At 40.8% G+C, this 27,979-nt stretch overlaps 4 protein-coding genes across 9 annotated transcripts in view; all 4 read left to right on the forward strand.

Annotated features, from left to right (window-relative positions):
- The window catches only part of LOC311494297 (homeobox protein Hox-C10a-like), a 59,181-nt gene that overhangs the window by 27,083 nt on the left and 4,119 nt on the right, over positions 1 to 27,979 (forward strand). For 2 of the 5 annotated variants that reach the window (XM_084553274.1, XM_084553276.1), the window contains one exon: positions 14,806 to 14,847. The exons of 2 other annotated variants lie outside the window; for them this stretch is intronic. The gene's annotated coding sequence lies outside the window, so the exon portion shown is untranslated. The remainder of the gene's footprint in view (positions 1 to 14,805; positions 14,848 to 27,979) is intronic. One more of the 5 variants, XM_084553275.1, reaches the window with a different exon arrangement.
- hoxc6a (homeobox C6a) lies at positions 1,175 to 7,181 on the forward strand. Of its 2 annotated transcripts, none has more exons than XM_084553548.1 (2): positions 1,175 to 5,623; positions 6,079 to 7,181. In XM_084553548.1, exons 1-2 carry the CDS (start codon positions 5,227 to 5,229, stop codon positions 6,387 to 6,389), a joined length of 708 nt encoding a protein of 235 aa, XP_084409674.1. In that variant the 5' UTR covers positions 1,175 to 5,226; the 3' UTR covers positions 6,390 to 7,181. The 2 variants fall into 2 exon arrangements, with proteins under 2 accessions (XP_084409674.1, XP_084409675.1); XM_084553549.1 differs by having other exon boundaries at positions 6,082 to 7,181.
- hoxc5a (homeobox C5a) lies at positions 7,664 to 10,778 on the forward strand. Its single transcript, XM_084552781.1, has 2 exons — positions 7,664 to 8,534; positions 9,702 to 10,778. Exons 1-2 carry the CDS (start codon positions 8,057 to 8,059, stop codon positions 9,908 to 9,910), a joined length of 687 nt encoding a protein of 228 aa, XP_084408907.1. The 5' UTR covers positions 7,664 to 8,056; the 3' UTR covers positions 9,911 to 10,778.
- Positions 19,325 to 21,640, forward strand: hoxc4a (homeobox C4a). The gene is made up of 2 exons (XM_084553279.1): positions 19,325 to 19,919; positions 20,419 to 21,640. The coding sequence occupies exons 1-2, from the start codon at positions 19,484 to 19,486 to the stop codon at positions 20,778 to 20,780; spliced, it is 798 nt and encodes a 265-aa protein (XP_084409405.1). The 5' UTR covers positions 19,325 to 19,483; the 3' UTR covers positions 20,781 to 21,640.

Genomic DNA, 27,979 nt, shown 5'->3' on the forward strand with positions numbered 1-27,979 from the left:
GGGAGGCTGCTGATGCCCGGAGCGGTTGTCATTATTCCTCAGTATCTGGTGTAGCAGCACCTGCATGTGTGCTGACCGCTTTAGCCCACATTATCAGCGCGTTTTGGAGCCACCTTGCCAATCTGTTGTAATAAATTAGCTTCTGATAGTAAACTTTCCCATCACTCATAGGCCCCTGTGACCAGGCACTGACAAATTACATTCAGAGCAGGCTGATCTACTCTAATTACACACTGTTTACGTGCTTGTTGTCACTTGTTAAATCCAGGTTTGTGTCAATAGCCTGAATAACATTTCTATAACCATTTCACTTTCACACACACATGTAGACATGATACACATATAGGCTATTTTATGTACACAGTGACTCACTGGTAGCGTGCTCGCGGCAGTGCCCCCTAGTGACCAGAAGTGCTGCATGTGGAAGTGGGCGGGTGTTGAGGCTTGTTGTTTATGGCTGCTGGTTTTCGGCGGCGGTTCACTGCGGATGTCAGCTGACCCAGCTGATACACTGCTGCCAGCGAGCAACTGCACAAGCCGAGTGTTACTGAGTGTCTGATTTGTTGTTGTTGTCACGTTGGAACCTGTTTTTTTTTTTTTTTTTTTTTTGGTTCGGGTGTAATGAAATGCAGTGATTTGTTTAAGACATTGTTCTATCACATAATCACCGACGACACTGTGGGAAGTTAGCACGTTGTTTTATTTACACCAGAGGCAAACATCATCACAGATATCCCCAATAATATAGAAACCAGCAGCAACAGCACCAGGCATTTGATGTTACTCATCGTGGCTTTATAATCGAGGCAAACAAATTTGTAGTGAGTGGAGGTAGTAAATTAAGCACTAATGGTGCACAGTTGCATCAAACACACTTCAGTTTTTAGATTTCTTAACAACATTTTGACAAAAACAAATACAAAGAATATTTACAGATTATTTCCTAAATATTATCAAGATTTGATACAACACTTAGAGGAGACTGAAACTCTTGCTTTACGTGTGTGTGTTGGGTGTGTGAGTGTGTGTGGGTGTGTGTGAGAGAGAGGGAGAAGGCGTGTGTAATAAAACTTAAAAATACAATTTAAATGAATACTAAACTTGTTTTGCATTTCAAGTGTATACACAGAGTATATCTATTGCAGACTTATCCTGAGGCATCTTTATATATATATTGTGTGTGTGGTGCTCCGTTGTTTCATCTCAACTTGTTTAGTTTGTATTGCCTCCTCTGCTTTTTATTATTGTCTGTGCAGAGACAAAATATTGTTTAGTGTAATAAAATGATTGCATGCTTTTCTGTCTCCTGCTGAAGCTCAGCAGCCCTGCGTTTCACTCTTGTAAAATACAATTACCGACAAAGCCTAGAAGCCTTTAAAGTCTGAAAACCTACTGTTACACACGTTGTTTGCTTTTCCCTTATGAAACATCGCCGTTTCAATGGATCGTGTCCGCTGCAGCCCAACACTGAGCCTGCAGAGAGAGGGAAAGAAAGACAATCTTTTTAATAGATGCCATTTGGGTTGTTAGGTAAATCTTGGTTTAAAATAAGAGGGGAAAACCGCAGTCTATTGTTTTGCCCTGCGGTGTTTCAAAAAGCAGAGATAGGTTGGCATGAAACTCCATGAAGTCATGAATCTGTCCGCATCACCACATTTAGAACCTCACTTACGAATCCCGACAGGACCAAAAATTTTGCCTACTAATGGTCATAATTTATGATGTGTGGATCAACATGCGCTCATTGGGCAACAGCTTCCTGAGTGCTTAACGAGCATAAAGTCGAACACTTCCGGACATTAATTGGGCAAGCCAGCGATGGTAAAGTGCTTATAGAGGGCTTTACATTGTTAGTATGTGAATTACTCCTTATTAGTAAGGTTAGAAGCGGGGGAGAGGAAAAAGCATCAGAGGCTGAGCAGGCGCAGCCTCCCTCGCTGTGTTTTTAATCATGGCTGATAATGTAGAAATTTTAAAGGTCCCGTATAACTAACACTGAGTAATGTTGTGACGTTAGATATTGAAAGCTATCTGCGAGCACGTAAAAGAGGAGCTATGGTTCGTGGATGGGCCCTTTTGTGCAGCAGACGAGCAGGCTGTTAAGGTTAGGCCTTCAGCACGAGAACCAATTAAAGCGCAAATTTCAAACTAATTCAAGCATGTTTATAATCGACACTACAACACAAACTAATAATAATAATGGTAATAATAATGATAAAAATGACAATAATAATAAGGAGCTTTGCGTTACGCATTCATTGCGCATCGTCGTATATTACTACAAATTAAGAGCACATTCATTAATAAATTATTAAAGCTAATTGTTAATTCCTCTGCTTAGTATTAGGCTATTATTAATAATTGATTATTTTCGTCTTAAACCCGCGGTGTTCACCCATTCCTCATTGGTCATAATGTCCTTTGAAATATCGTGGAAATGTGGACCAAACGGCTTCTTTCCTGCGCGCATCAAAAGCCGCACATGATTTGCCTCACGGGCCGCAATAAAACACTAAAACACGGGGGAAAGAATGACCTTTCCAATTCTGCACACTGACACAACCTCTGCTGCATTCCAGCCTCTCCACTCCACACATTGCCTTTACTGTTCAGCCCTTATTTACAACCTAGACTTAAGGTACTAGCGGGATTTTCGTTTGTGTGTGAACAACAATCGGGGAAATCTTTGGAAACCCAAATAAATGTAGTATGTTTTAATTAAGCAATAAAGAAAAAACGTTTGAAACGTAGACGTATATGAAATCTAAACGGTTTGTTGCGCGGAATAAAATATGTCGACTGCGCACAGACGAAAGAAAAAAAAAACAACAACAAAAAAAACAGAAATAGACTTTCTCAAATCCAATACACGTGTTGTTCCAGGCATCACGAGCTTGACAAATTGATAAAGTAACACTACCAAACACTCAATTTGTCATGCTTTAGTCTTCATTTGTATTAATTAAAATGTAATGTCCCAGTTAAAGTGGGAAATTCGCTTTATATGTATGTCCAACATCTCCAAGAACATTATCTCTTCAAACTCTAACACTCTTCTAAAAAAAAAATGAATTTATTTAAAATAGGATTCCGGAGTTTCACCCTGAAACATAAAGCGTGTTGATTTAACCCGTCATCAACCGAATCAAAAATCAAAGTAAATAGGGGGGGGAAAACGATCCCAGGGCAGCAGTATTAGGACCAAACAGGCTCCAACTTTTGCGCTTTATTTGCCTCAAATCTGTGCGACGCGGATGTCACATATGGCCACGAATAGGTGAAGGGAAACTTTTATTGCACCAGCTACTTCCTCCTCTTTGTTCTTGTCTCTTTTATGGGCTATCCAGGGTCCCAAACAACAGACCAAACAATGTTGCACGTTTAGGCTGCACGTATTCACTCTATTGAAGAAATCAATGGGGTGAAGCAAAAGGCTGCTGTAGCCACGGCGACTGCGTTTGAACAGACATTTTCAATAGCTTTATTGATTATTATATTGGTATCTATTATGGCTCGTTGCTAAACGCCAGAATGAGAATTGTGGTTTCAAGTGCATTTTGGAAGTTTTATTTTTCATTCGGTTTAAAAGGGGGTTCAGAATAAAATGGGCTCTTGTCAACCTTTCAAAAAAAATGTTCTAATTTAATTACGCTGAACAGAGGAAACCGAGAGCGAACGACTATGTCTTCTATATTACCTTAAACGCGGAAATGCACAAATTTAAAGGCAGCATATTTCGACCACACATGCGTTTCAGTTTTGTTAGATTTGTGCAAAACACCCAAGTCATTTCCTAACCCATCATTTGCTGCAGAGATAATTAAAGGTTCCTGTTTCCACTGTGTGTGTGTGTCAGAGGAATGTCGAAGTATCATCAGAACATGAGGAAAAGACAGGAACATCTGCATAAGCATTTTCACACGTTGCATTTTTACTCTTCTCGTATGTGTAAAAAAAAATAAATAAATAAAATAAAAAATTGAAGCCTGCTTCTTTAGTGTTAGGAGTTAAAGGAGAGACTGTACCTGGACGCTCAGAGTGAACACCGGGCTCAGTTGGCCTGTGGAGGATGTTGTCTGACGTTTTAGTTGCATATAACTGATTATTCAAGATGGTGGCAGAAGTCATCTTCTCATACGCAGTTCTTAACTAGTCGGCCATACCTGTACGCGATTTCCCCCCCACCACCCTTTGCCTTGCCTCCACATGCTGTGACCGGGGCTTTCTTTCCTGAGATTGCAGCCTGCGTTTGCAAGTCTTTGCTGCAGAGATAGTTGTTGGTGAGCTGGGGAACGTCACTTGTTTTATTGCCCTCGCAGAACAGAGACCATAAACGCATTCTTACCACCACCTCCCCCAGTTCACTGCAAAAGCATGGAAATTGCTCACATGCCAGATAATTCATACACAAAGGAAACATTAACAGTATGCTGAAAACTCGAGGATATAAGTGAGGTAAACAACAAATGCCAATATTCCTTTTAGTATTTTCACAAAGGAAGCGGAGGAGAACATGCTGTGTCTCTGCAGTGCTGTTGTGAAATAAAAACTAAGTACAGGACACACACATTCAGTCACTCACATATTAACTTAATATAACAGCTAATGGTTCTGCATTAGGTCTCACTTAATGGATTTAATAGTTATATTTTTCTAAACTGCATGCTTTAAGCCTCTCATGGACATGATTTCATGCATTTTTATTCACATTTCATCCTCCCCCTGAATGTGATCACTATACTGAATGACACTGGCTACATTATGCATCGTGCTTTCTCCTTAAACACCACATGCTTTTAAACTTCAAGCCAAAAACTTCTCATCCATCTGGGCTGCATAGTGTGCCACTCCAAGTCTACGTTGTGTTTATCGGCATTTAGCACTAATGTTCAAGCTCTGAGCTAAAAGCTACAGTTTCTCCTCAACTCCTGCGTCTCAATTGGTGGAGAACGGTCAGCTGACATTGTCATATTGTCTCTCACCGAGCCAAGCCTCGGCTATAACACTCGGGTTTGTGCGTCTTAACCGGAGATTGGAAATTAATAATATTGAATCCACAAAGTAGCCCGCGTCCAGTTAGGGAAGCAGAAAGTCGAGAAAAAAAGAAGAGTTTTGGAGAAAGGTGTGGTTGGTTGACAGAGACGAGAGAGAGATTTACTGAGAAGGAGATTGAAAAGAGAGCGATAAAGAAGTGGGGAGAGTTGGAGAGAGGGTTACAGGCAAGGTATGAATTCTTATTTCGCAAACCCGTCGCTCTCCTGCCATTTATCCGGTGGTCAAGATGTTTTGCCTAACGTACCCCTGAACTCCACCACCTATGACACAGTGAGACATTTTTCGTCGTACGGTGCCGCTGTGACCCAGAATCGGATATATGCACCTTTCTACTCTCCTCAAGATAATGTCGTGTTTGGGTCTGGCAGGGCACAGTACGAATATGGATCAAACGTGTTTCTTCAAGACAAGGACGTGCTGCCAAGCTGCAGACAAACAAACATGGGACTCAATACACAAAGCCACATTGCTCAAGAGTACACTCTGGATCAAGGAAGAGCAGGAGCCCAGGAGCAGAAAAGTAACGTTCCGATCTACCCGTGGATGCAGCGAATGAACTCACACAGCGGTGAGTTTTACTACGACAAATAAATTAAGGAAATGGGCCAGTTTTACGATATGTCTTACCAAGAGAGTAAGTTACTTTTTATGGCCCCATAAAACATTACTGTATCCCCTCGACTTGTAGATGGGCCTTTACATGTGCAAACAAACAGCTTTCATTTTAAGAATGATATAGTAGCCATAATCAGTAGCGTGAGACACAGAGAATACATTAGATTGCTTTCATAATTTTAGATTATAAAGCTAAGATGCCCTTTGAGATAGGATTTGTGTTACAGCTAAAATGTGTTTATTTTTGCTTTGTGGATTTAGATTACAATTGTGATTCTAACGACGGGGAAAACTTATGTTCAGTTTTCCTGGAATTGTAATCAGATCATAAGCACGGGCTCGTTGTATATGTGAAATGTGTCTTCGCTTTGTAAACGACTAAAATAGTGACTTTACTTTGCACCCCAGCAGGAGTGGGCTACGGGACAGACCGACGCAGAGGACGTCAAATATACTCTCGTTACCAAACACTTGAGCTGGAGAAGGAATTTCATTTCAACCGCTACCTGACCAGGCGCAGACGCATCGAAATCGCCAATGCGCTTTGTTTAACAGAGCGGCAGATCAAAATCTGGTTTCAGAACCGGCGCATGAAATGGAAGAAAGAGAGCAACCTGACGTCCACGGTGACTGGAAGTGAACAGACAGGAGCCTCTCAAGAGGAGGAACGCAATGGCGCAGTGGAAGACGGGAAAGATGAGGACAAAAAGAAAGAATAGCTGAAAAGAAGTGGGCAAAAAAATTTAAAAAACACCTGATGACCATTAAAACCCAACATAACTACCTAAAAATCTATATGGACTTGAGAGCGACTTCACTGCATGATGGCAACCCCCGCAGCTCTCCCACTTTTATCTTGACCACAGGATTGTTGAGCCTTAGAAATCCAAATTATTTCAGCCACAGTATGGCCCCTGTAACATTTGGAGTTTTTTTATTATTATTATTATGTCACACATGTATTGTGAGAATAAAACGAAGTATTATTTCTATGTTATTTCCTATATCAGGAAAATGTGTGTAATTACCCCCCACACCCTATCCATCACTGTGAACTCTATGATCACCTCACTAAATACAGTGTTGATCTGACTTAACTCATTATTGTACATGCACATTCCACGGAAGGAGAGGACCAGGCGGCCACTTGATCACAGTATTACCTAGTGCTTGGATCGTCCGCAGAAAAGTGCCCAGCATTAACCCGAAAGTTGCACGGATAGTCTCCAGTACACACACAAACACAACTGAAATGCCTGTATATAATAAAAGTAACAGTATATGATGTAAATCCCGTGAAGACTTGTGCATTTAGCCGCTTTGATAGACGCTGCATAACATACAATTGCGCTTAGCCCCCTATTTTTTATTTTTTTCTCATCATTTGACACAATACTCTTTCCTCGTGAACTAGATTTGTACACTAGTAATTCTTCACGTTTGTTTGAGAGTTACGAATTCATTGTTTTGTCATAATTGTGTATCATGAAATAAAATATTTGTAAAACTTTCATCTTGGTCTTGTACTCTTGTACTGTATTCTTGAATACGCACCAAAGCCAGTGCGTGGTTTGTGGAAGTCTGACGTCCCTTTTTGGTGTTATTAAGACCTTTTTGAGTCTGACAAAGCAAATGGGGGGGCAAATACAATAAACCAATGAATTTATATTTAAGAAAAATGCGGCTTCTGATACAGTCGCTAAATTGCTTTCTGATTGGTAATAAAGGCACGAGAATTAACTATTGTCCAGTATCCAGTCAAAACACTATAATATTCACGTAGCTATATTATAACTTCCAGCGACATTCAAGTCCTATGCGTAAATATATTTCACCTATTATTATTATGTATTGTTGTTGTCATTATTATTATTATCATTATTATTTTTATTATTATTCTGTTCTGATGTTGGACCCGCGGTGCGTCAGTGGCAGAAAGTTCTGACCCGTCCCCACCGTCCTGCCCCATACCAGACGCCAGATGACGCTCTTGTCTTACTGTCCTGCCCTTTTTGCGCTAAAGATCCCCGCCTGGTCCTCAACAACCAACAGCTCAAAGTTTACCGGACACGTTTCTCCTATTCATCAATATCCCCATTGAGTATCAAAGCCAATTTATGACTGGCCAACATGTGCACGTGATCCCATACAAATACCCCATATTTGGGCAGCGCACGTCGGATCAAGAATTAAAAAAAAAAAAAAAGATACCAAAGCCTACTCCACCTATAAATCGTGGATTATTTTTTTAGGGCAGACATCTCTGAATTTTCCAAAAGCGGCAACAAAGAAACGCAATGATCAACAAAAATAAGGAAATAACCAACGCAACATACGTCCCGCAGTGCTGTCTAGTTTAAAAAGAAAGTATCGCTGGCAGTTTGCAATGAGCTCTTATGTTGACAGCTCCAGTCTCAGGCAAACAAGCGAGGCAACTTCTCCTAACACTATGTTTAGTTTCGATCTATCTGGGCGCAGGTCCAGCCGTTATGAGGGTGTTAATGTGAACGGGATATTCTCTTGTCCCGTCCCCACGACCTCTGTTCAACGGGAGGAGATGAAAACTAGCCTGCGTGGCAACACGGATACTCCTTTCCCGTCAGGACCACAGATAACCATGGTCTCCAGTAGCTCGTCCGTGGACGCAAGCGGGCTCAACTACGGCAGCAGCAAGCTGCTGGGACTAGGGGCAGACAGAGACCCGGAGAGGAGCGCAAAATCCGGCGGCAACAAGAGCCAGGAGAGCGACAGAAACGCGGATAACACGCAGTCGGTGAAACGAAACATTAACGTGAACCAGCGTCAGGACAGTGAGCAGCAGCCACAGATTTATCCATGGATGACAAAACTGCACATGAGCCACGGTAAAGTTTGCCTATTTTCTAAAGTGCGACTGAGATGTTTTCCCTTATTCACTCTTTACGCAGCAACACTTCTTTTCGCCCGTTCCAGTGTCCCTCTTGAGTTTTATAGGCCAAACGCAGGAAATAATAAAAACTCGCGGTCATAAATTTTATGACAAAGGCATCCATTGCTCGTAAACCTGCTCTGTTACGGTGAAGAGGTGATCTGTGCGGTGATTTATGGTGGTATAATTGGATAAGAGAACTGAAAGTGTGATAAAACTACGAAATAATATTACAAATTCAGCTCTGTGTATTAGTTTTTGCTTTGCTTCGTTTGTAGTCTTAGTCGAGCTTCATGTTTTACATCACGAGATTCTCTGTGGGAGAAGCTTTAGCCTTAAATTGAACTCTGGGAAACACCAATGCCCTGACCCAATCATGAACTTTTCACCTCTAAAAGATTTGAATAGGCATGCTCCTCTTCATGCCTTGAAACCAGTCTGGAAGATGGACACTGAGCACATTTGCTGCAAAAACGCAGCTACTCTTGTGTTGTGTTCTTCCATATGCAAACATCCACAAGCACACAGCAGGGATGTTGAAATTATTTCAGTCCAACAGCACAGGCCTGTTGCTTTACTTTGCAAGCCTGTGTGTGCGCAAGTCTATAAATTGGAAAAAAAATATATCTGGAAAAGATCATTTTCAGTTTTCTAATCCCACTTCTTCAGATTTTACATTTCCGTTTTTCTGTAGCCGTATTAGGCCGAGGCCACTGATTACGGGGAGGCCCACATATTAACCAGTTTAATATATTAATAAAATATAGTATTTATTGAGTAATTATATGTGTTTTTTTATTTTATTTTTTTAATGTTTTGATGTAAAAGCCTTTTTCACTGGAATATATTTATAAGACGTACGTAGTTAGCATCCCTATCAGACATAAGTTGCACAGATCTGCAGTAAGTAATATAGATTAAATTAGGTTATATAAAATATTTTAGCTTTGAAATGGAAGTGATTGGGGACCTAAATTAATAGTTATTTGCTCGGAGTGCCTCTTTTTTTTTAATGAATAACCAAGATTGATTTAATGAAACAATATAATGACATAATCCATTATTTATATTTATTTGCCATTATAATGCTGCTGCAAGCTAACTCATTTCAATACCACTTCAGAATCGGAGGGTAAGCGGTCCAGGACCAGTTACACCCGCTACCAGACTCTGGAGCTGGAGAAAGAGTTTCACTTCAACCGGTACCTGAGCCGCCGCAGGCGCATAGAGATCGCCCACACTCTGTGTCTAAACGAGAGGCAGATCAAAATCTGGTTCCAGAACAGACGAATGAAGTGGAAGAAGGACTCAAAGATCAAAGTGAAGGAATAAAAGTGCGCCAGAGAGCCTGGGTGCATGCAGCACGTTTTCAGCCCCACTCTGCACAGTGCTGGAGTGCCGCCTGACCTTCGGATGAACTGCTAGGAGCAATGACATCATGACACCGCTCTGTGTGCTTCATCACCAATTATGTGTCACTTGCTGCAGTTTGGGACCTAATGTATTGAATATCACTCACTTTGATCAATCGGTTTACATTTCTAAATTAATTTGCTGCCCATGCGATGATAACCTCACTTTACTGCACGAAGGGTACAAGAGGTTGAGGGGAGCTGGGTCCTTCACGCTGCGAGGCTTTGGTCTGCAGTGCACCAAAAACCTGCACAAAACGAATAACCCATGTTCTTAATTAGGTAAAGAGTAGTAGGCTGCATCTTTTTTCCAGCTCTTTATCGCCATGTAACACAACTTTAAGCTCAGTGGATCAAATAAAGGCAAAACATAATAATTCTGACTACAACAGTGAAATAGTTCCTGACCAGTAGAAACCAGTTCTCACCCTCTTTCTTTTTTTCCCTTTAGATTTACTCTCTAATATGATGCAGTTAGGATGTCGTTGAATGTGTGATGTGTTCAAGGAGCAACGTCTTTGTGAATGGTTGTATTCTGTGAAGGCATCATCCACGTTGTCTGTCATATTCTTGTGAATCCGAATCATCCTGTATAAGTCAGTGACTGTATGTGCTAATGTTGTGATGTGCAATGATACTATTTCTCCTCTCCTTTGTAAACTTAAGGTGCCTGGTTAACACAAGGCCTAGAATAACTGATAGATGGCCTGTTTGTTGATTGTATCCAATAAACTCTCATTAAAAGTAAAGAAGTTTCCAACTGTCAGTATTCACATTCTGTTATTTGTGGCTTATATTTTGTGCTATAAGTGGACTGAATTTAACTTTTTTTTTTTTTTTTTAATTACCCGCCTTAATAAGAGTACAATTTCTTTTCTCCTCGTTGGTGACATTTCTTCAGTTTAACTCGGAATCCTCTGAATTTCTTTGACTGACAAACGCGCTCTGAAGTTTAAGGCCCTCATAAAACTTTATTGCCCCTTTTCCACCACAAGCACAATCCTTTTCCTGTTTTGTCAGGGAAGGAAGGGACACACTAGCCTGTGATAACACTAGCCCACAACACAACATGGATGCAAAACTTCGGTTTCCTGTGGCCGCACGTTGACGCGTCGTCGCTTTTGAGGCCATATGGCCACTTTATGATATCGCCTTGCTCTTTAATCCTGGCAACATTGCACTGTAGTTAAAACAACGCTATCCGGTAGTCTAGCGGACATAAAATCATCCCAGTTGCTGTGCGTCTGAATCCAGCAGCAGCTTTAGTACAAGCAGAAGTATGCCGCAGCACAGCCCAAGGTTATTAGTTAATTTCTCTCTAACACTACTTAAAGAAAATAAAAATCAACTCACCTCTCAAACTAATAGCTTCCTATTGAACTTCCTTGACGGCTATGTGAACCAGAGAGCGCAGCGTCCACTTTCTCTGCGCTCTGTTAGGCCTAACCTATACGTGGACAATGTATTCAATCCCTTTTTCTATGTCTTTCTTTTAGGGTATTTTAAAGTTTACAAGGTTACATATGCCAATTGCCCCAAGCAGGGCCTGTGAATGGTGCATAGGAAGCACGTGGTGTCATTTAAGTGGGTTTTATGGCCTGGAAGAGCTGACAAACCTTCGATATATACACATCATATATAATCTTAACTGTCCGGAATCGCAGCTGCCGGCTTCCCCTTATCGGAGGAAGAAAGGGCTTTGTGGCAGTGAGGATGCAGAACCTTTCTCCGGACTGTGTAGTCGAGCGGTGCGGAGGACAGAGAGCTGCTGCAGTAAGTTGCTTTTAACTTTGACTTCAGGCCTGCCACTGAAGCGTTATTTCAGCGTGAAAAATAAGCGTCTTAATTTTATGTTGGTGTGACTTTGAATGCGTGGGTGTTAAACCGATTAGCTTCAAACCGGACGCTATTAATTGATAGTGAATGCTTACACTCTGTTTCTTTTTCTTTTTCTTTTCTTTCTTTCTTTTTTTTTTTAATAATCACGAAATGCTAATTAAACATAAATATATTTCAAGTGGCGTTTGCATATTTTGTTGGTCAGAAATGGAGACAAATGCAAAAGCCGAGAATGGTTATTTTTGTGATTACTGGACTATGTGTAACACATCTTTATAGATCTAATACATTTTAATCTTATTAAATAAAGAGAAAGCGAATACTTTAATGGAAACAGTTTTGAGCTGCTCTATTAGTTTGTTAGACTCAACAATTTGCTTTTTCGTGTTTCTCCTCTCAGTAAGAGTAAACATTTGGGAGGGACTGTGAGGAAAATGTAAAGTCACCCAGAACTATCAAAAATCATCTGGCGCCCAACTTCACCCCCCTCCCCTCCCTTCCCCCTTTCTATTTCTCCCTCCCTCAAACACACACACACACACACACATACTTGATTTCTCTCTCTGTAATTTGTGAAGGAAAATGCTTTAATTCTAAATGAATTCGTCCAGTTTCGTACACTGGATCAGACTAAAAGGGACGCACTTTTGATGCTTTTTAAAGATGAAATTAGGCTTTTGTTCTGTTAGGTGCTAAAATGTTGTGTTTAAGTTTTGCACTCGTGCATAAAAAGACCTAAAATATGCAAAACCACTTGATTAAAACGCTTCTTCTGACTGTTTCACCTTGACTCGAAGGTTACAGTTTGCGCTCATGAGCTGGCGTTCCTGTTGTTTTAGGGTCATGTCTGGGCCAAGGGACAGATTAGATTCAAAGGCACTTTGACGCGCAGTAATAGCATCATCCAAACTCAAATATGCGGAAAAACAGTGTGAACTGGAGGCAGGCGTGTTGCATGGCTTACAAAGATGCACATTTCTTGCAGTGCGTATGCTCGTATTTGGTTTTATGACATATACTATTTAACTCGTTGTCCTCGTTACAGGGCCCGATATTATTGAATTGATCAGCTTGGAGACGGATGAGACACTGTGATTTTATAAGCTCTCCAATTTTCTGCTGCTCTGTAGTGCGTATCTATTAATTGCTCGTATGTCTTAGAAAGCGGTTCATCTAGAAACGCTGTTTTTTTTTTTTAAATAAATGTGTGGAATTTTAAATGGCTAATGTTGATATTAAATACTTTTGGGTGAGCGTAGTTTAGCTCACAGGTGAAAGATGCGCATGCTGGTGGTGATGCTGCATCAGTGGCTGATGCTGAATGTGAGAATTAAATATGATAGAAAAGGAAAGTTTTTGATTCAGCTCTCATCCAGATTATGAACCTGCAGACATTAGGTCATCTGCCTTAATGCCCTGTAAAGTCTGGATTCTCCATGGGTCGCTTTAGTCTTGGTTATATTGCTATGGTTCTTTGTCATTTTATCAGTGTTAGTATTTGACGTCTTTGCAGGTTTGTCTTCAGGTTCTGCAGGATCAATTATACACGTTCAATAGGGGGCACTGTGTAACACGCTCCTGTGTGAGTGACACAATGTGGGGGCAACGTGTCTGAGCCAGGGCACTGATTATTGCTCTTATCTTCCCAAGGTTTTATTTTATATTCCTCTGTTTTTAAGCAGTTTCATTTCTATATTAAGTAAGACCAGAGGGATAAAATCATCATCAACTCTCAGACTAAAATAAGACAAATAAAAATGAACAGATCTGTTTTCACCCAGGGAAAAAAATAAATAAATAAATCTAATACGCAATTTCTCTTTACAAATACAGTAGAAGGGCATTGGGATGTGTCCTTTGCCATCTTCATGACGCTTATTATAATCGAATTAATTTTACACTCATGATATCTCAGCCGCTGGGAAATTTGAATGAAAATATTGTTTAATTGTCCCACTTAAATTAACACACTCCTGCTGAAAGCAGTCGAATATCTCCTCAATAAAAGTGAAACAGTACAAACATCCGTTTTCACTGCCATGTTCTGTGCTGTTGTATTCCTTTCTCTGACCTGTGGAGCTGACACTGCCATCATTCAATCCGCAGAGGTCATTTCCGGGTGAGCACAGACTTCCCTTTGTCTGAGCCCAAATAGGAACCATAAAGTCCCATTACATCGTTTCTGAACACAGCAAGAATTTTATTTACAATGTGAAGACAAAGTCGTGATTTTTTATTGACTGCTCACCATAATTCAGCCGCGCTGAAGTCCAGGGATTTCTATTCATAGAACATTTGCCCAAGGAAATACCAAAATGCTTGTAAATTTAGTTTTACTGTCTGAAAATGACCCGTCCTAAATTTCTGTCCTCGGTCCCAGTTCTGCTTGCACATGTCAACGGGTTTCTAGGACAGACTCCCTTCAGTAGATAACGGAGGATAACAGACTGACGGATCGTTTACAAGAAATAATAACGCATCCTATCAGAGGGGTTCCTTTATTTATTTAAGGACTGAGAGATTAACTGTAAGAAAACATTCAGAATTTATAAAAAATGTGAAATAAATATGTACGGCTATTCGATTAATTATGTCATTTGTTGCGCATTTTTTTATTTGTATTTCTTTAATATTAGTTTTAGGCTATAATAAAGGTTTAAACTGATCAAGAACGAAATATATTACATACATCCAACATCTATTCATTTTAGCTTTATCCGCTTGAGTTACTGTGTGCGACTTTACAAATGGGCTTCTTATTTAATCATTTAGCCAATGTTGGTTGAATTATTGATCTGATACATGTTTTTAAAAATTAAATATTAATGTAACATTTTGTGGAATTTCTTTTCCATGCCTTTTATTTTTCTAGTTTCGACGCAATTTTTATTTTCTAACAATCTTATTTGGAGCATTCTTAATCTAATTTATTTTTTCTCTTCCTGTTTTTTTTTTTTTTTTTTTTTTCTTCTCCAGACAGTTCATCGGGTCAAAATCGGTGGCACCGTGGATTTCACAGTAAGTGTTCCGCATATCCACCTGACTTTAATCGCAGCTTGTTTCTTGGCTGCAGGCAAACAGCTGGCTCTTCTGACATCGACTGTCCTGACATCTGCACCCTCAATGAATTTATTCGGGGATTCTGGTGGTGTTTTCTGATTTTTAAGGCCCATTTCTGATTTCCAGATAAAGTCTCAAAAATCCAATTTTGCTCGGACCTAGCAAACTCTAGTTAATAACCAGTAAAGTAACATCCTTGTTGCACAGGTTAGCTGGATTTACCACTGCACTATGAGTCTAATGAACCACAGCATTGCCATAAAACCAGCCAGTGGTTTATGTGGGGAATCCACTTTCTAAAACCACCTCAGCTCCCTTGGCTGCTGCCTTTTTTAAAGAGCACTCATATCCAACTAGTCTCCAGTCTGTCTGCACTTCATTAAAACTTTTTATTTTAACTGGACGATCCAGCTTAACGTTATTACACCTGGGAAGAGTAAACGTGCGGGGGCTATTCGGTTAAGGCTTTGATTAAAAGCGCATCGTAACCATTTTCATCAGGGAGCGGAATATTGCTGCACCCTCTGCATCCAGGTCAGGTACTCTCGGCCACCAAATTAAACACAGCCATGCGTGGACAGAACCGCCTCTACATAGTTTTGATCAGATTTATTTTGTTTACATATGTACATGTGTGAACACGCTTGTACTGCTGTTATTTTGTAGGGGGAGAAGGAAAGCTTAACAATTTCTCAAATGAACAAATGAAACATCAAATTAGTCCGCCCGAGGGCCTCATTTTTTTGTACTTCTACATTATAACTAGTTATTGAACTAGGTGCACGATCTGAAAGCCATTTGTGGGGAGAAAGAATTCATTGCTGTCTCTCCATCAATAATCCTTGGCAGTGAACTATTGGAACCAGTCAAACGCGAGGGGTGAAACGCAGGTCAGGCTGTCTAACTAATATTAAAATGCGTCCTCTAGCGCGCATGGGGCGAGAGGGAGTATGTGGTGTGCGTGCAGCTCTTTCACACTAGCTGGGCGCACAACAAACAGCTTGCATTTAGATGAGCATATGACAAAGCCAAGTGTACACGAGTTAGATTTTCTTTATTAGAATTTCCTCCACAGTCGACTGTTCCCTGGCTTAGTTTGTTTTGTTATTCAATAAAAAAAATCTATTAAATTGATGCGCGCGAAGAAAGATTGAGATGTTTTTTGACAGTGTTTGAAGTCCCCGTGCGCATCCCCACTGTAATCAATTCCATTGATTCACAATCTGAGCATGTTTGCTGTTTTTAATAACCCCGAAACAGGTCACATGTCTGATATTGCATTTTTCATCCGAGGCTTTTCTCATTAGCTTCCAGAGTGGCAGCAAGAAAGGTTACCGAGCGGTCAGTATGGTAATAGCAAGCAGAAGAAATGGTTGGGAACAATAGAAACTTATTTTTCATCTGTGCTGTCACGCCGTCCCTTTGTATCCGTCGTGTTTGTGACTGAATATTCATATAGGAGGTACCTCAAAGGCTGAGATTGAATGTTGAGAAAAGAGAGCCTTTCTGTGCCTCTGCACAGACGTGTTGGCGTGTTTGTGTGTGCGCGGGCGTATGTGTGCGTGCACTGATATTTTTTTTTGGGGGGGAAAGGGATGCGTTGTTTTTGTTTTGTAAATGTAAGACTTGTAAATAGCAGAGAATTTGCGTTCGTGGCATCCTGATGAACAGCACCCGCTTTGGCGCACGCTTTGTGTGGCATTTCTCCTCTATTGCAGCCTTGATACTTGTCATGACTCTACTCTCAAACGCATCCGATTTGGAGCTGACTGAACACATTTGCAGTGCCTAACCTAAAACGCATTAGTTGTCTATATGTACCCTGTAGAACCGAATTTGTGTGGTGTACAAACAATCGCAAATACGTCTCTACAGGAATACATGGGCAACTGAAATACTACGCCAGCCAATGGATTGTTCTGCATCTGCTCCTCTTCTTTCTTCGGCCCCCCCTCCCCTTCCCCTGCTTTTGCACATATACAAGCATCGCGGTGATGATGCGCACAGCCTCCATCCATGCACAGGCAATCCAATAACACTGTCACAAAGTGTATTCACAGTCCAGACAGCCATAGATTGTGTAGGTAGGCCGCGGAGAGCAAAGTCATGTGTGCAGTGTGGGGCTACTACTGTGTCAGACCCTCTGAAACACGTTAGGAACCAGGGGTCGTTTAAAAGTGACTGATTTACGGCTTTTATTGCTCTATAAAACGCCTCTAACATCCTCGCCAGGGTAATAGAAATGTCGTGCGCATTCTTTACAAACAGTACAGCCAGAAATATGATATGCAATTTCAGGTCGTTTTTAACCATATTATGTAATTATTGCTGTGGAAATAGATCCCCTAACTTATAATGTGATGGCTATGACCAAAATATTGACTTATGCTGACTGTCTCTACAAGAATTATTATTATTATTATTATTATTATTATTATTATTATTATTATTATTATTATTACATGGACATTTATTCGGTATGTTGTGGGGAGGCTGTTAATCCAGCTGGGAGTCAACTTCTCTCTCTTTGCCTACAGCTAACTCTAAGATAAGTATGAGAAGCCTTCAGCACATGACAAGTTTATACAACCCGGCAGTATCAGTTTACAATACAACATGAGACCACCAGTAATGTGGCCCATGGCCTGTGCTTCACTCAGGACAGGCGTGTGACATTTGGGGGCTGGCTCTCCAAATGTCAGCTGGACATATGCACTTTTCGCTTGTGATATGTATACAGCTGGGGCGAGTGAGACCGTGGTTTAAAGCTTGTGCATGAGGGACGGTGTAAACCTGTTTGTACACAGACCAGTTGCATTTATTTCTCCACATATTTAGCAACCTTGCGTTCCTCAAAGTCTTCCTCAGCACTTCCTTTCATAAAATTTGGGTTGTACTTGTGCTGTATCATCTCCCAGTCTCAGTTAGTCTCTGCATTCGTGTCAGTTTATTTATTTATTGTTTCTGTGCTTTTATTTAGGCCATAACAAAGCACCCAACATGTGTAGCAAATAACAGGCTTTGCAAAGCTGTGAAACCATACAGAGGGGGAAGTAATACAGCTAAGATCTTTTACCACTAAAAGCCGCTTTTTAAGGAATGTGGTCGCTGGTTTTATTTCTATTTATAGTCAAGTCTGAGGACTATCTTACATGCACAGGAGGGGCGTTCTGATAAGATGTGGGGGTGTACAGCTGCGGCACAACGCAACTTTCTGGTCGGCAACAATCAGATTTAGCCTGGAATTCACAGTGACACAACACTAGCTCTCTGCAGTCAAGTCAGCAGATTATAATATTCTGATGTTCTCTGGACTGTAGCTTTAAAATGATGTCGTTTCACTGCTGACTGGTTTGTGACTTAATAAGGATGCTACTCTGCAAAGTTGTCCGGTTTGTGACACCACAGCGGTCCTGTGCTGTGACATCACATTGCTAGCATTATGTCAGTGTGGTCTGTTGGTCTGATGTTTCACTGCCATTTCGTCTGCATCTGTGTTGCAGCTGTGCTATATCTATCATCACAACTCTCATAATGAAACAGGAATTTGGGTAGAGAAGGTATTTGCTGAATAATTCTTGGATCTTTTCAGAAGCAGCGGCTATTAAAGCATTTTGGCTTGTCTGCTTTTCCTTTTACGTCCCTTTGAATAGGACCACCGTGCTTTTTATTCTTAATATTTTATTCTTATTTCCTATTGTATGACATCCTAAAACTTTTTGCTGCCGTACTTCTTTTGCTTCTGAAGCAGCTTCCAATGAATAGTCCTCCTCTAAATTGGTCACATTTTTATGTTATGCCTACAAATTTTCTTGAATATAGTCTTAAACAAATCACAAATAGGTAAATATCTCATTGTTAAATGAGATGTTTGTCTTGACAGGCTGTCTTTTTTTGTGTATATGGATTATTAGGCCCATTTTCAAAGCTCAACTGCACCTCCGGAGCACCTCACCTCTCAAGTGCTCTCTGATATTTAAACCTTTTAGTCTAATATTGGTGCCGAAAGGGTTTTAGAAACAAACCGAAGCAGCGCTAATTGTTAAGTGTATTAATGGGCCCTAATCTGTTTCACAGCTGAAGTGCTGTTGCTAAAGACTGTTCCTTCATTAATTAGCAGACAACCTTTACACAAGGCATGCAAACTAAGAAAATGATTGGTTTGCTATTGTTGTACCTTATCCTTGGCGAACCACCTATTGTCCCTTTGAATAATTGAGACCAGTGTATTTTGCCTGTTTTATTTTTTCCTTGGTCAGCAACTAGCTACTAGTTTTGTCCCCAAGATCAATTGCCTTGGTAACACAACCAGAGAGAGGGGGGGGTGAAGAGAGAGAGAGGGGGAGAGAGGGGGAGAGAGAAAGAAAAAGAGAGAGAGAGAGAGAGAGAGAGAGAGAGAGATTTGTGCCCACAATGGCGACTGTAGGTATGCTAAATACCTCTGGTTCCTTATCCGGGAACTACCTCTCACTCTGCTATTGGGCCATTGGGTCACGTGGTAAAAGTAACTTTACAGGGCTGCTCGCAAGTAGGAGGGCTTTATGGAGCAGAAAAACGACAAAGCTAGAAAAATTATTTTCCACTCCAGAAATTAATGATCATGAGCTCGTATTTGATGGAGTCTAACTACATTGATCCGAAATTTCCTCCATGCGAGGAATATTCGCAAAATAACTACATCCCTGAGCATAGTCCAGAATATTACAGCCGCGCAAGGGACTCTGGCTACCAGCATCACCACCAGGAGTTATATCCTCCGCGGGCGAGCTACCAAGAGCGCCAGTATAACTGTGCAAGCATCCCTGAACCTGACACGCCAAGGGGACATGGAATACCCCATTCTGCGCACCTACTGACAGGAAAAGGGCAACCTGCTTCATGTGAAACCCCACAGTTGTCCATGTCCCCCGCCACCCCACCGGCCGCAACCTCCGCCTGCAACCAAGCTACCCCGGAGCATCCAAACAGCACAGCCTCCTCCAAACAGCCTGTGGTGTACCCATGGATGAAGAAAATTCACGTCAGCACTGGTAGGCAACTTGTGTGTTTATGTTCCCTGCTCTCCTCTCTCCCTTTCCCTCCCTTTATCAGTCCCTCTGACTCCCATCTCGTTGCCAGCCCCTGCTCCGATAGCAGGGAAGCCTTTGAAATGGCACAATTGAGGCGGATTTACGACTCGGCATTGGTAATTACACCCACCATAAATTTTATAGCCGAGGTATACTCAGGGCAGCCGTATCACCATGTGGCTTCTGCTGTTATGTATTGCGCGATAGAGAGAGGAGGAGAAATGAATAAGGAAAAAAAACTGAGCTTTGTAATCTTGCATTAATAATTTAGCTCATACTTGGATGTGAGTGTCCTCTCATTACGCCGAGAAGTTCTTAACTTCCCATTTAAATTTCTCAAACAGCTAAACATTCATATCCAATAAATCTTTCGAGCCATATCTCAGTTGAGGCCATTCTTGTTTACCCCTCCTTTCCTCCCTTCTCTGTCTCCCTTTCTCTCCACTTCTTTTTTTTCCAGTGAACTCTGCTTACAATGGGACGGAGCCCAAGCGGTCTAGGACAGCATACACCCGACAGCAGGTCTTAGAATTGGAGAAGGAATTCCACTATAACCGATATTTAACTCGGCGGAGGCGCATCGAGATCGCACACACCCTGGTTCTCTCCGAGCGACAGATTAAAATCTGGTTTCAAAACCGCAGGATGAAATGGAAAAAGGATCACAGGCTGCCGAACACCAAAGTGAGGTCCACCTCCTCCTCGTCCGGGTCCAACACAAGCTCAGCAGCCGGCGCTGTTGCCGCTGCCTCGGCCACTAACACTGGGGCCCCCGACGAACTCTCCGGAGCACAGCATGGCGAGGATATTACCAGGTTATAAAACCACGAACCGAGATTGGGGGTAGAAAAAGAACTGGTTATTTATAGAACAATTATATATTTTGTTTTCGTAGCTATCTTGTGCGGTTTCCTTTAAGTCCAAAGTTATATAAAATGCATGTTATATAGCATGGATTACTGCGAACACCGATGAATTATTTTTACGTGACACAGGGTTTAATTTATTTGAAGTTCAATTAAAATGATGTTTTTTATTAAAAAAAAAAATGTTTTGAATGAAGGAAGAAAAAAAGTAGAAAAAAAATATACATTTTATCAAAATGTTATTGTGGGCCATTCTTTTGCCCTGCTGCCCAAGGTGAAATGCACAATCTATTTATTTCAAACAACACTGGAAGGAAATCACTATAATAATAGTTATTTTTGGTATGAAAAAAAAAAAGCTGGAACACACCATTGATCTTGAACTTGTATGTTTAGGATAATAACAATGTGTGAATTACCTCGTGTATTTCAGAAACAGGATTTTGATTTACAATTTAGTTTTGTGGTGTTGATGTTGTGTTTAGACCGTTAAAAAGCAGATTATTGTGAAATGCAATAAACGGAGTTTAGTGTACTTGTGCTAATCATATTGGTCAATAAAACAGTGAGTGTCTACTAGTTTTAAATACGTTTGGTTGAAGTTCATTTTAGGTAAGATGAGGTCTACTGTTGTAGATTGGAGGGATCTCCTTAAAATTGTAAACAGCTGTGTGAATATTCGACGTTTCATAAGGGACACAAGGATCACTGTGTTTTCAAACTGTCTTTATCAGTCCTGCTGCTCATTTTCGCGTCTTTAAATTAGCAGTGTGTACAGAAGGTGTGTATGTGTGTGTGCGTGTGCCTGGTAAAGCCTCACTCATAATGGACTGAAGTTATTTCTAAAATATGAAAATGAAATAGTTTGCGCTGTGCATTAGATGCAACCTCATCAGTCTGAAGGGCATTCAATTAACGCTGCAGACAAGCCACTGAGGCCCTCCAGTCCACACTGCACTGCCTCAGCCAGTGCCACAAACTGAAGCTCTCTGCTTCCTTCGTCCTATCTTGAACACAAAGATGCATGCGACTGATTTAGAGTGCATTTGCAATGTGTTAGAGATTATAGATTGTTGTGAAAATATTCTCATTGATTTTGTAACACTGGTAATTGCCCTGCTTTTTCTATAGTCCTCTGCGCCATGCGACTGAGTTTTCCCCTGTAAAATATTTTAAAAAAAGAAATAAAATAAAATAAAAGTCGTGAACTGCAGATAGATTCAATACAACGCGTCGTGTGGTCTTCGTTAAACATTACCGTGCAGATGAGGAGGCAAACTAGCTGGCCTTTGTTATCTCTGTAACAGTGCCCTCGCCATAAGGAGGAATGCTGATGTTTCCCTGTGTGTTCACTCTTTGACTTTTGCTTGTATAAACACTTTGCCACATTTGCCTGCTGTCTCCCCAGTGGGCAGTTAGCCTCCATAGTCTGCAGCAGCTCGCGAGAATACAAGAAAAAAAAATCTACAATTTCAAAAAACGGCGCTTTGCGCGTCTCAGTGCGACGTCATCGTGCGCCTTTCATCTGGCAGGGAGGACCAACACACTGCAGGACTGTTTACGACTGTAGACACGCTGGACTCAAACAACAGCTAGATTTAATATTGTCCAAACTGCTCTATCAAATAATATGTCTTGAGTTTTACCCCTCTAAGATGTTTTTTCTTTTTTAATTTTATATTATTATTTTTCCCTGTTTTTTGGGGACATAGCTGAACATAAGGATTCAACTTTCAACATGACTTAAACTCAAAGACGCGCAAGAATTTGATAGATTATTGAAATTGTGACATGAATGGGCCTTATAAAATGCCTGGCGTAGTGGGAGGCGGATGAACACAAAAGGAAGAGGTATTCTCCATCATCAATCTTTCGCTACAGAGCTTTGTGTTATGTTCTGGTAAACAGCCCTGACAACAGCCAGTTTTGATCCAGTCAAATATTATGTACCCGCTCGCATTCTTTACTAGTGCTCACAAATGTTAAACTGGACTTTAAGCGGGCCGTTTTAACTGGAGCAAAGAGGTTGCAATCTGCTCTTTGGATGTGGCTTTGGAAAGGCACTAGAATAGCTTTGAGACGGCGCTGAAAAATGAATCCAGAAGCCTTTATGTTGCTGGACAGATTAGAGAAATTAATGTGCTCGCCACAGTCGCAGCATCCCTCCAGCCCCTTTCTAGGCCCTGTCGCCTCCATGTCGCGAGGCTGAAAAGGTACTTTATTGAAGTTTGGGGGCGAAATGGGAGAAGGCCGAGTTCACCTCGAGGACACATTTTCTGTCCCATTAGGCTCATTTCAGTCTGGATGGCCGACCTCTCCAACCCTGTGACCTGCCTCACTCTCTATACGTGTACCTTCTGTGTGCGCCCTCGCTGGTCCCCCTTGGCCTCGGCTTTCTTTGTGGATTTTTCCTCGTTGTGTCTTTAGAGAGGCCTGCGGCGGGGCATCACTGAATGTGTTGCTCCCTTTGTTAATCAGATCGACACCGGACAGTGTTGAACTCTCGGACAGCCATTCTCCTTGCATCCAGCCGATCTGCAGGACTTCCAAAACACGCGTCTTCTTTAATGGCAGCGTCTCTCGATTTGATCTGGAATCGTTTCCAAACCTATCTGGCAAAGATTTGTGGCCACTTTTACCGGAGTTAATGCAGTGACAACATAAGCAGCTACACATGGTTCCAGTACTCTTTTTCGCAATATTTCTTTCGAGCGTGTCTGGGAAAAATAAAACATTTTTGTTCCATCATTTTTGCTTTGTGCTCTCATATCAGATGCTTGCAATTGATTTAAAAATAGAAACAATAGAAGGGGAATTTATTTCCAGGCATCAGTGGCATTCCCTAAAGTCTGCCAAAAAAAAGAGGGCAGTAAAAATAGTTTCACTTGTGGTCACATGACTTCTGTGACTTAAGAGAATAGCTGGTCTCAGATCAGCACTTCCATTCAGAAGTAAGCTGCCAATTATAGGTGTGTCTGACAGTACTGGGACAGTTGGTCATCGTGATTAGTTTATGGACAAGGACCTTCAACTTTGTAGTCGCAGAAACCTTGAAAACTTTCCACACTTCCCCTAAAGCCTTCATTTATATCCATATGCAAATTTTTCCTCAGATGAGAGAGAATAAAATCTACATATGTTATTGCTGATAGATTAAGTATTCCTCTAAGATGTTCCGAAAATGTGAGCAATCCTACAAAGCCTTGTAAATCCCAGATACTGTTTTCTTTTTATTTGAAAAAAAAAAAAAAAAAAAAGAAATCTTCCTCTGTGGTTTTATTGCAAGCAGCCTTTAATGTATTCTAATGCTTTTGCATCCATTCAGCACTGGATTCCTTTGTGGCCTGGACAAAACATTCAGCGTTGATAGACAAATATTTGACAGCATGTACTTCCAAGATAAACAGTTGACACTTGAAAGCCAAACTAATCTCACTGTCTGTCAGTTGTGTGTGATAATTCATCCCCACGCACACGTCTAAGAGGCTACAGGTGAAGCTCAATTTACACTCTGAACAATGACGACATGTCCCTTTTGTTTGCGTTTGTAACTGAAGATTTGTGTTAAGTACGGAGACATAGTACATGGGGGAAGAATTTGACTTGGCTTTGTCAGGGGTTTAAATGAAAAGGCTACACCTTTTATGAGGCTTGGTTTGTCATCACGGAAAGGAGCTGAGTGATATTTAAAATGATTGCTTTAACTGAAACGCTTATTTACTCTTTTATTAAGGTTTGCTCTGATGAGCAGCAACTTCTAGTCAAAGATATTTTCACTCCTATTTATAATTAAATTTTGCATAAATATAGAAACTTAAATAGTAACACCAACATTGAGCAATAATATCAAATAGCGTTTAATTAATATGAAGTGTTTGATTTTGTTTTTAGATTTATGATCTTGCCTCGAGCTGAATCTGTGGTTTAACTTTGATAGGCTGTAGTTATTCTTAACCTCACCACCTTGCAGGAAAGAAATGCAGTATGTTATGTGTTTGAAGTTCAGTGTTTAAATTCCTCAGCACTTACTCAGCCCTAACTGGTTTCTTCTCTGACTTTAGACTGTTGAATCACACATGATTTTCGGCTCACATTGCACCGCTGCAGGCTCCCCGTGATTTATGAGCACCTCAGGCGAGGACTCTCTCTTGGAAGATATAAAAACTTTACACAAACCGCCACCGAAATGTTTGAACAAGAGCAAATACGAAACAAAAATGGTCAGCTGCTCTGGCGCACGGGTGGTTTATTACATGCTTTTATTGTCTGCATCGGCTTAAGTACAAATGTGTTTTTTTCCTCCACTCCTCTCAGGTGAGTGTCTTCTTCAACCACTTTGGTTTGTAATGAAAGGTCCGGGGCCAGAGTATTGTTATGGTGTAGTGTGTTTAAACGGCAGCCATGGCAGCTGCATAAAGGCTGAGAGTTGAAACAGGGGTCACGCTGCTATTTTCCAGGGACAGAGAGGCTGTCTCACATTGACCAGCAGTGGGTGTGTCATAAATCCGTAAATCTCTCTCCCATCCGCGCACTCAAGGAAGAAAATGCACCAGTCTCTGCGCGTGAATGTGCGCGCCCGCGCGTGTATGTGTGTGACAGAGGTGGAGTCGATGAATTTACATAAAACTAGATTTTAAAAATCCATCAGAAATGTTCCAATGATTTACTGTCAGTGCTGGCAAACAATTCAAGCAGGGGACGACACGACAGCTTGGATCAAGCCTCGGATATACCACTGTAGACTTCACATCACACAGGGAAGGATGGCCTGGGTAAACTTACGAGTACACTTTATGTCATCATAACGCCTCGCTGAGAAATATTTAATTAGCCTATTTGCTGCATCGTTGAGGACCTTAGAAATTAAAGTCATTTTCCTCCATTCAAGGTGTCACCAGGGACCCAGACAGTCACTAGATTGAATTATGATTATGTTATTCACTTTTCATTAGCAAAAGTGATCTGCATATGCGATCCTTTGACTATAGTTCCACGATTAGGCTGCGTGTAGGTTAAGTGGAATGCACATTTTATTTGATTTGTTCTGGGAAATGATTCTCGGATGTATCTGCGTGGCCACCAGTTGCGTTTCTGCTGCACTGATTTTGTACTTTGGGCACCTCTGCTGCAGTTGTATACATGATATTGGTATATATGAGTCAACAGATAACACATATGACAAAATGAATAAACAAAACGGGTCACCACACGTTCAAACTTTTAAACAGAGAACTGAAGCATGTCCTAGCTTGACTAGAAATCTTTTTATTACAAAAAAAGTATATTACAAAGTCAACAATAGTCTGCAGTCGAGTGTACAAAAATAGACATGTTTATATGTACAGAAGTAGGCTATATTTTGGTTTTTAATTGTTAACACACATAGAAGCTACATAGAAGTTCTGCAAGATTTCACTGAAAAATGACAAGAAAAACTCTTAAGTCTATAGTATAATTTTAATATGTATTTGTGTAAAGAAATTTGGAAAGTTATTTCCAAATGTTAAAACTTTCCAAGAGTGGTTCTTTGTCTCAGAGCTGCACAATTTATGTCCTCCATTCTCCAGAGACAGGTCAGAATTTACAGTGGACTATGGTTTACAGGACTAAAAAAAATAATTCCGTGTTAAAGCTCATGCTTATACAAAAGTCTGGGCTTGTTTGGAAAACTGACAATGTCTATCTTTTCCTCACTTATGAAGTGCAGTCTGCAAACTCAAGTCCTTTCATTTCACTCCGCATTGTTTACAGCAATATAGGGCACCGGGCCCATAAATCTTCTCCTTGCTCTGCCAAGACAGCGCCATTTGTATGCACCGTTTTAACCGACAGCATCCTCTGCCCATTAACGTCTTCTCCCCAGCTCTCTCTCAGTCTCCTCTTATCTGCGGAGCTCTGCATGTCCCCTGGAAATACATTAACTGATCCGTGCTTTCCTTGAGCTCTGAGAACCAATTATGCTTTTAGGTGCAAGGAATTAACATACTGTGTATCAGTTATAGAAAAAAGAAAACGATATCTTGTGTTGCATCCGCCAGATCTGGACGCCTTTGCGCAGCTGCAGACATGTTTTCCATTCGCCTTTCTCTGTGCGCTATTGGTATGAAAAATAAAAAGTTTATCGACAATTTCCTTGGTTGTTTGTGTCAGCAGGCGAGAGAGCGCAGAAGGTAAGGAGGAATTGTAAAAGGGTTGACACCCAGAGCGACCGGCGCGCTTTTGTGTGAGAGAGAAAAATGATTTATTGCCACCGAGGCGGTTCAAACAGAGTTCACGGAGAATTGTGGTGGAGGCGCGGAGGAGCTAAATTATGGTCTTGCTGAGCTAGTATATCATAGATTCTATCTCCAATTCAGAGAGTGTGTTCAAGGGTGCGAGGTAAGGAAAACAAAACGAATTTAATTACTTTCCCCCATTTCAGTCAACCTTGATGTACACTGCTTTATTCACCCAATAATAATAATAATGATAATAATAATAATATAAATAATAAAAATAAACACAATTTTGGTAATTTTCTTATGTATTTATTTTGTTGGTTTACATTGACAATTTCTCACATTTTAAAACTGAATAAACTAAACATGTCCACATCATGCCCAGAATTAAAAAATAAAAGCCTAAAGCCAAAATTAGCATTTTATAGCCTACTGATTGAAAATGAATGATTAATCAGTAAAAAAAAAAAAAAAAAAAAAAATCAAATTAAGCCAGTTCTCATTGACTGTGGGGTTGAAGTTGCTTCATAACATGGGCTGGACCTAGAATATTTGATTTATATAAAAGCACTCCACTGTGGGGGTTCAGGTAGAACCTCGGTGATGGTGGCAGCATCAGGGGTGACACGGAGAAGGAGGAAGGCTCCTCTCCTTCCAAGCTATGCAACCCTGAGTGCATAATCCATCACCTCCGAGACATCTAAAGAGGGGTTTCTCAACAGCTTTGTTGTAGTGAAACACCAGAAGGAACTTGCATTTAAAGCCTGATTTAGCCAAGACTGATACTGGCCAATAATACGCAGAAAGGATAACCTTCTCGTTTTGATGCTGGTTGAAGGTGCTCTATTTAAAAGCATGTGTTACATTCATTACTCTCGTTATTTATCCATTACGCATGCTTTTGTGAATTGTTGACATTAAACAAACCCATTTTATG

Source organism: Chelon labrosus, assembly GCF_963514085.1.
Source record: "Chelon labrosus genome assembly, chromosome: 10".
Taxonomy (NCBI): Eukaryota; Metazoa; Chordata; class Actinopteri; order Mugiliformes; family Mugilidae; genus Chelon; species Chelon labrosus.

Bases quoted from the DNA above. Each gene is read 5' to 3' on its own strand.
- hoxc6a (XM_084553548.1), top strand. From the start codon at position 5,227: ATGAATTCTTATTTCGCAAACCCGTCGCTCTCCTGCCATTTATCCGGT. The intron at 5,624-6,078 runs GTGAGTTTTACT...TTTGCACCCCAG, and splicing joins GCGAATGAACTCACACAGCG to CAGGAGTGGGCTACGGGACA.
- hoxc4a (XM_084553279.1), top strand. From the start codon at position 19,484: ATGATCATGAGCTCGTATTTGATGGAGTCTAACTACATTGATCCGAAA. The intron at 19,920-20,418 runs GTAGGCAACTTG...TTTTTTTTCCAG, and splicing joins GAAAATTCACGTCAGCACTG to TGAACTCTGCTTACAATGGG.
- hoxc5a (XM_084552781.1), top strand. From the start codon at position 8,057: ATGAGCTCTTATGTTGACAGCTCCAGTCTCAGGCAAACAAGCGAGGCA. The intron at 8,535-9,701 runs GTAAAGTTTGCC...ATACCACTTCAG, and splicing joins AAAACTGCACATGAGCCACG to AATCGGAGGGTAAGCGGTCC.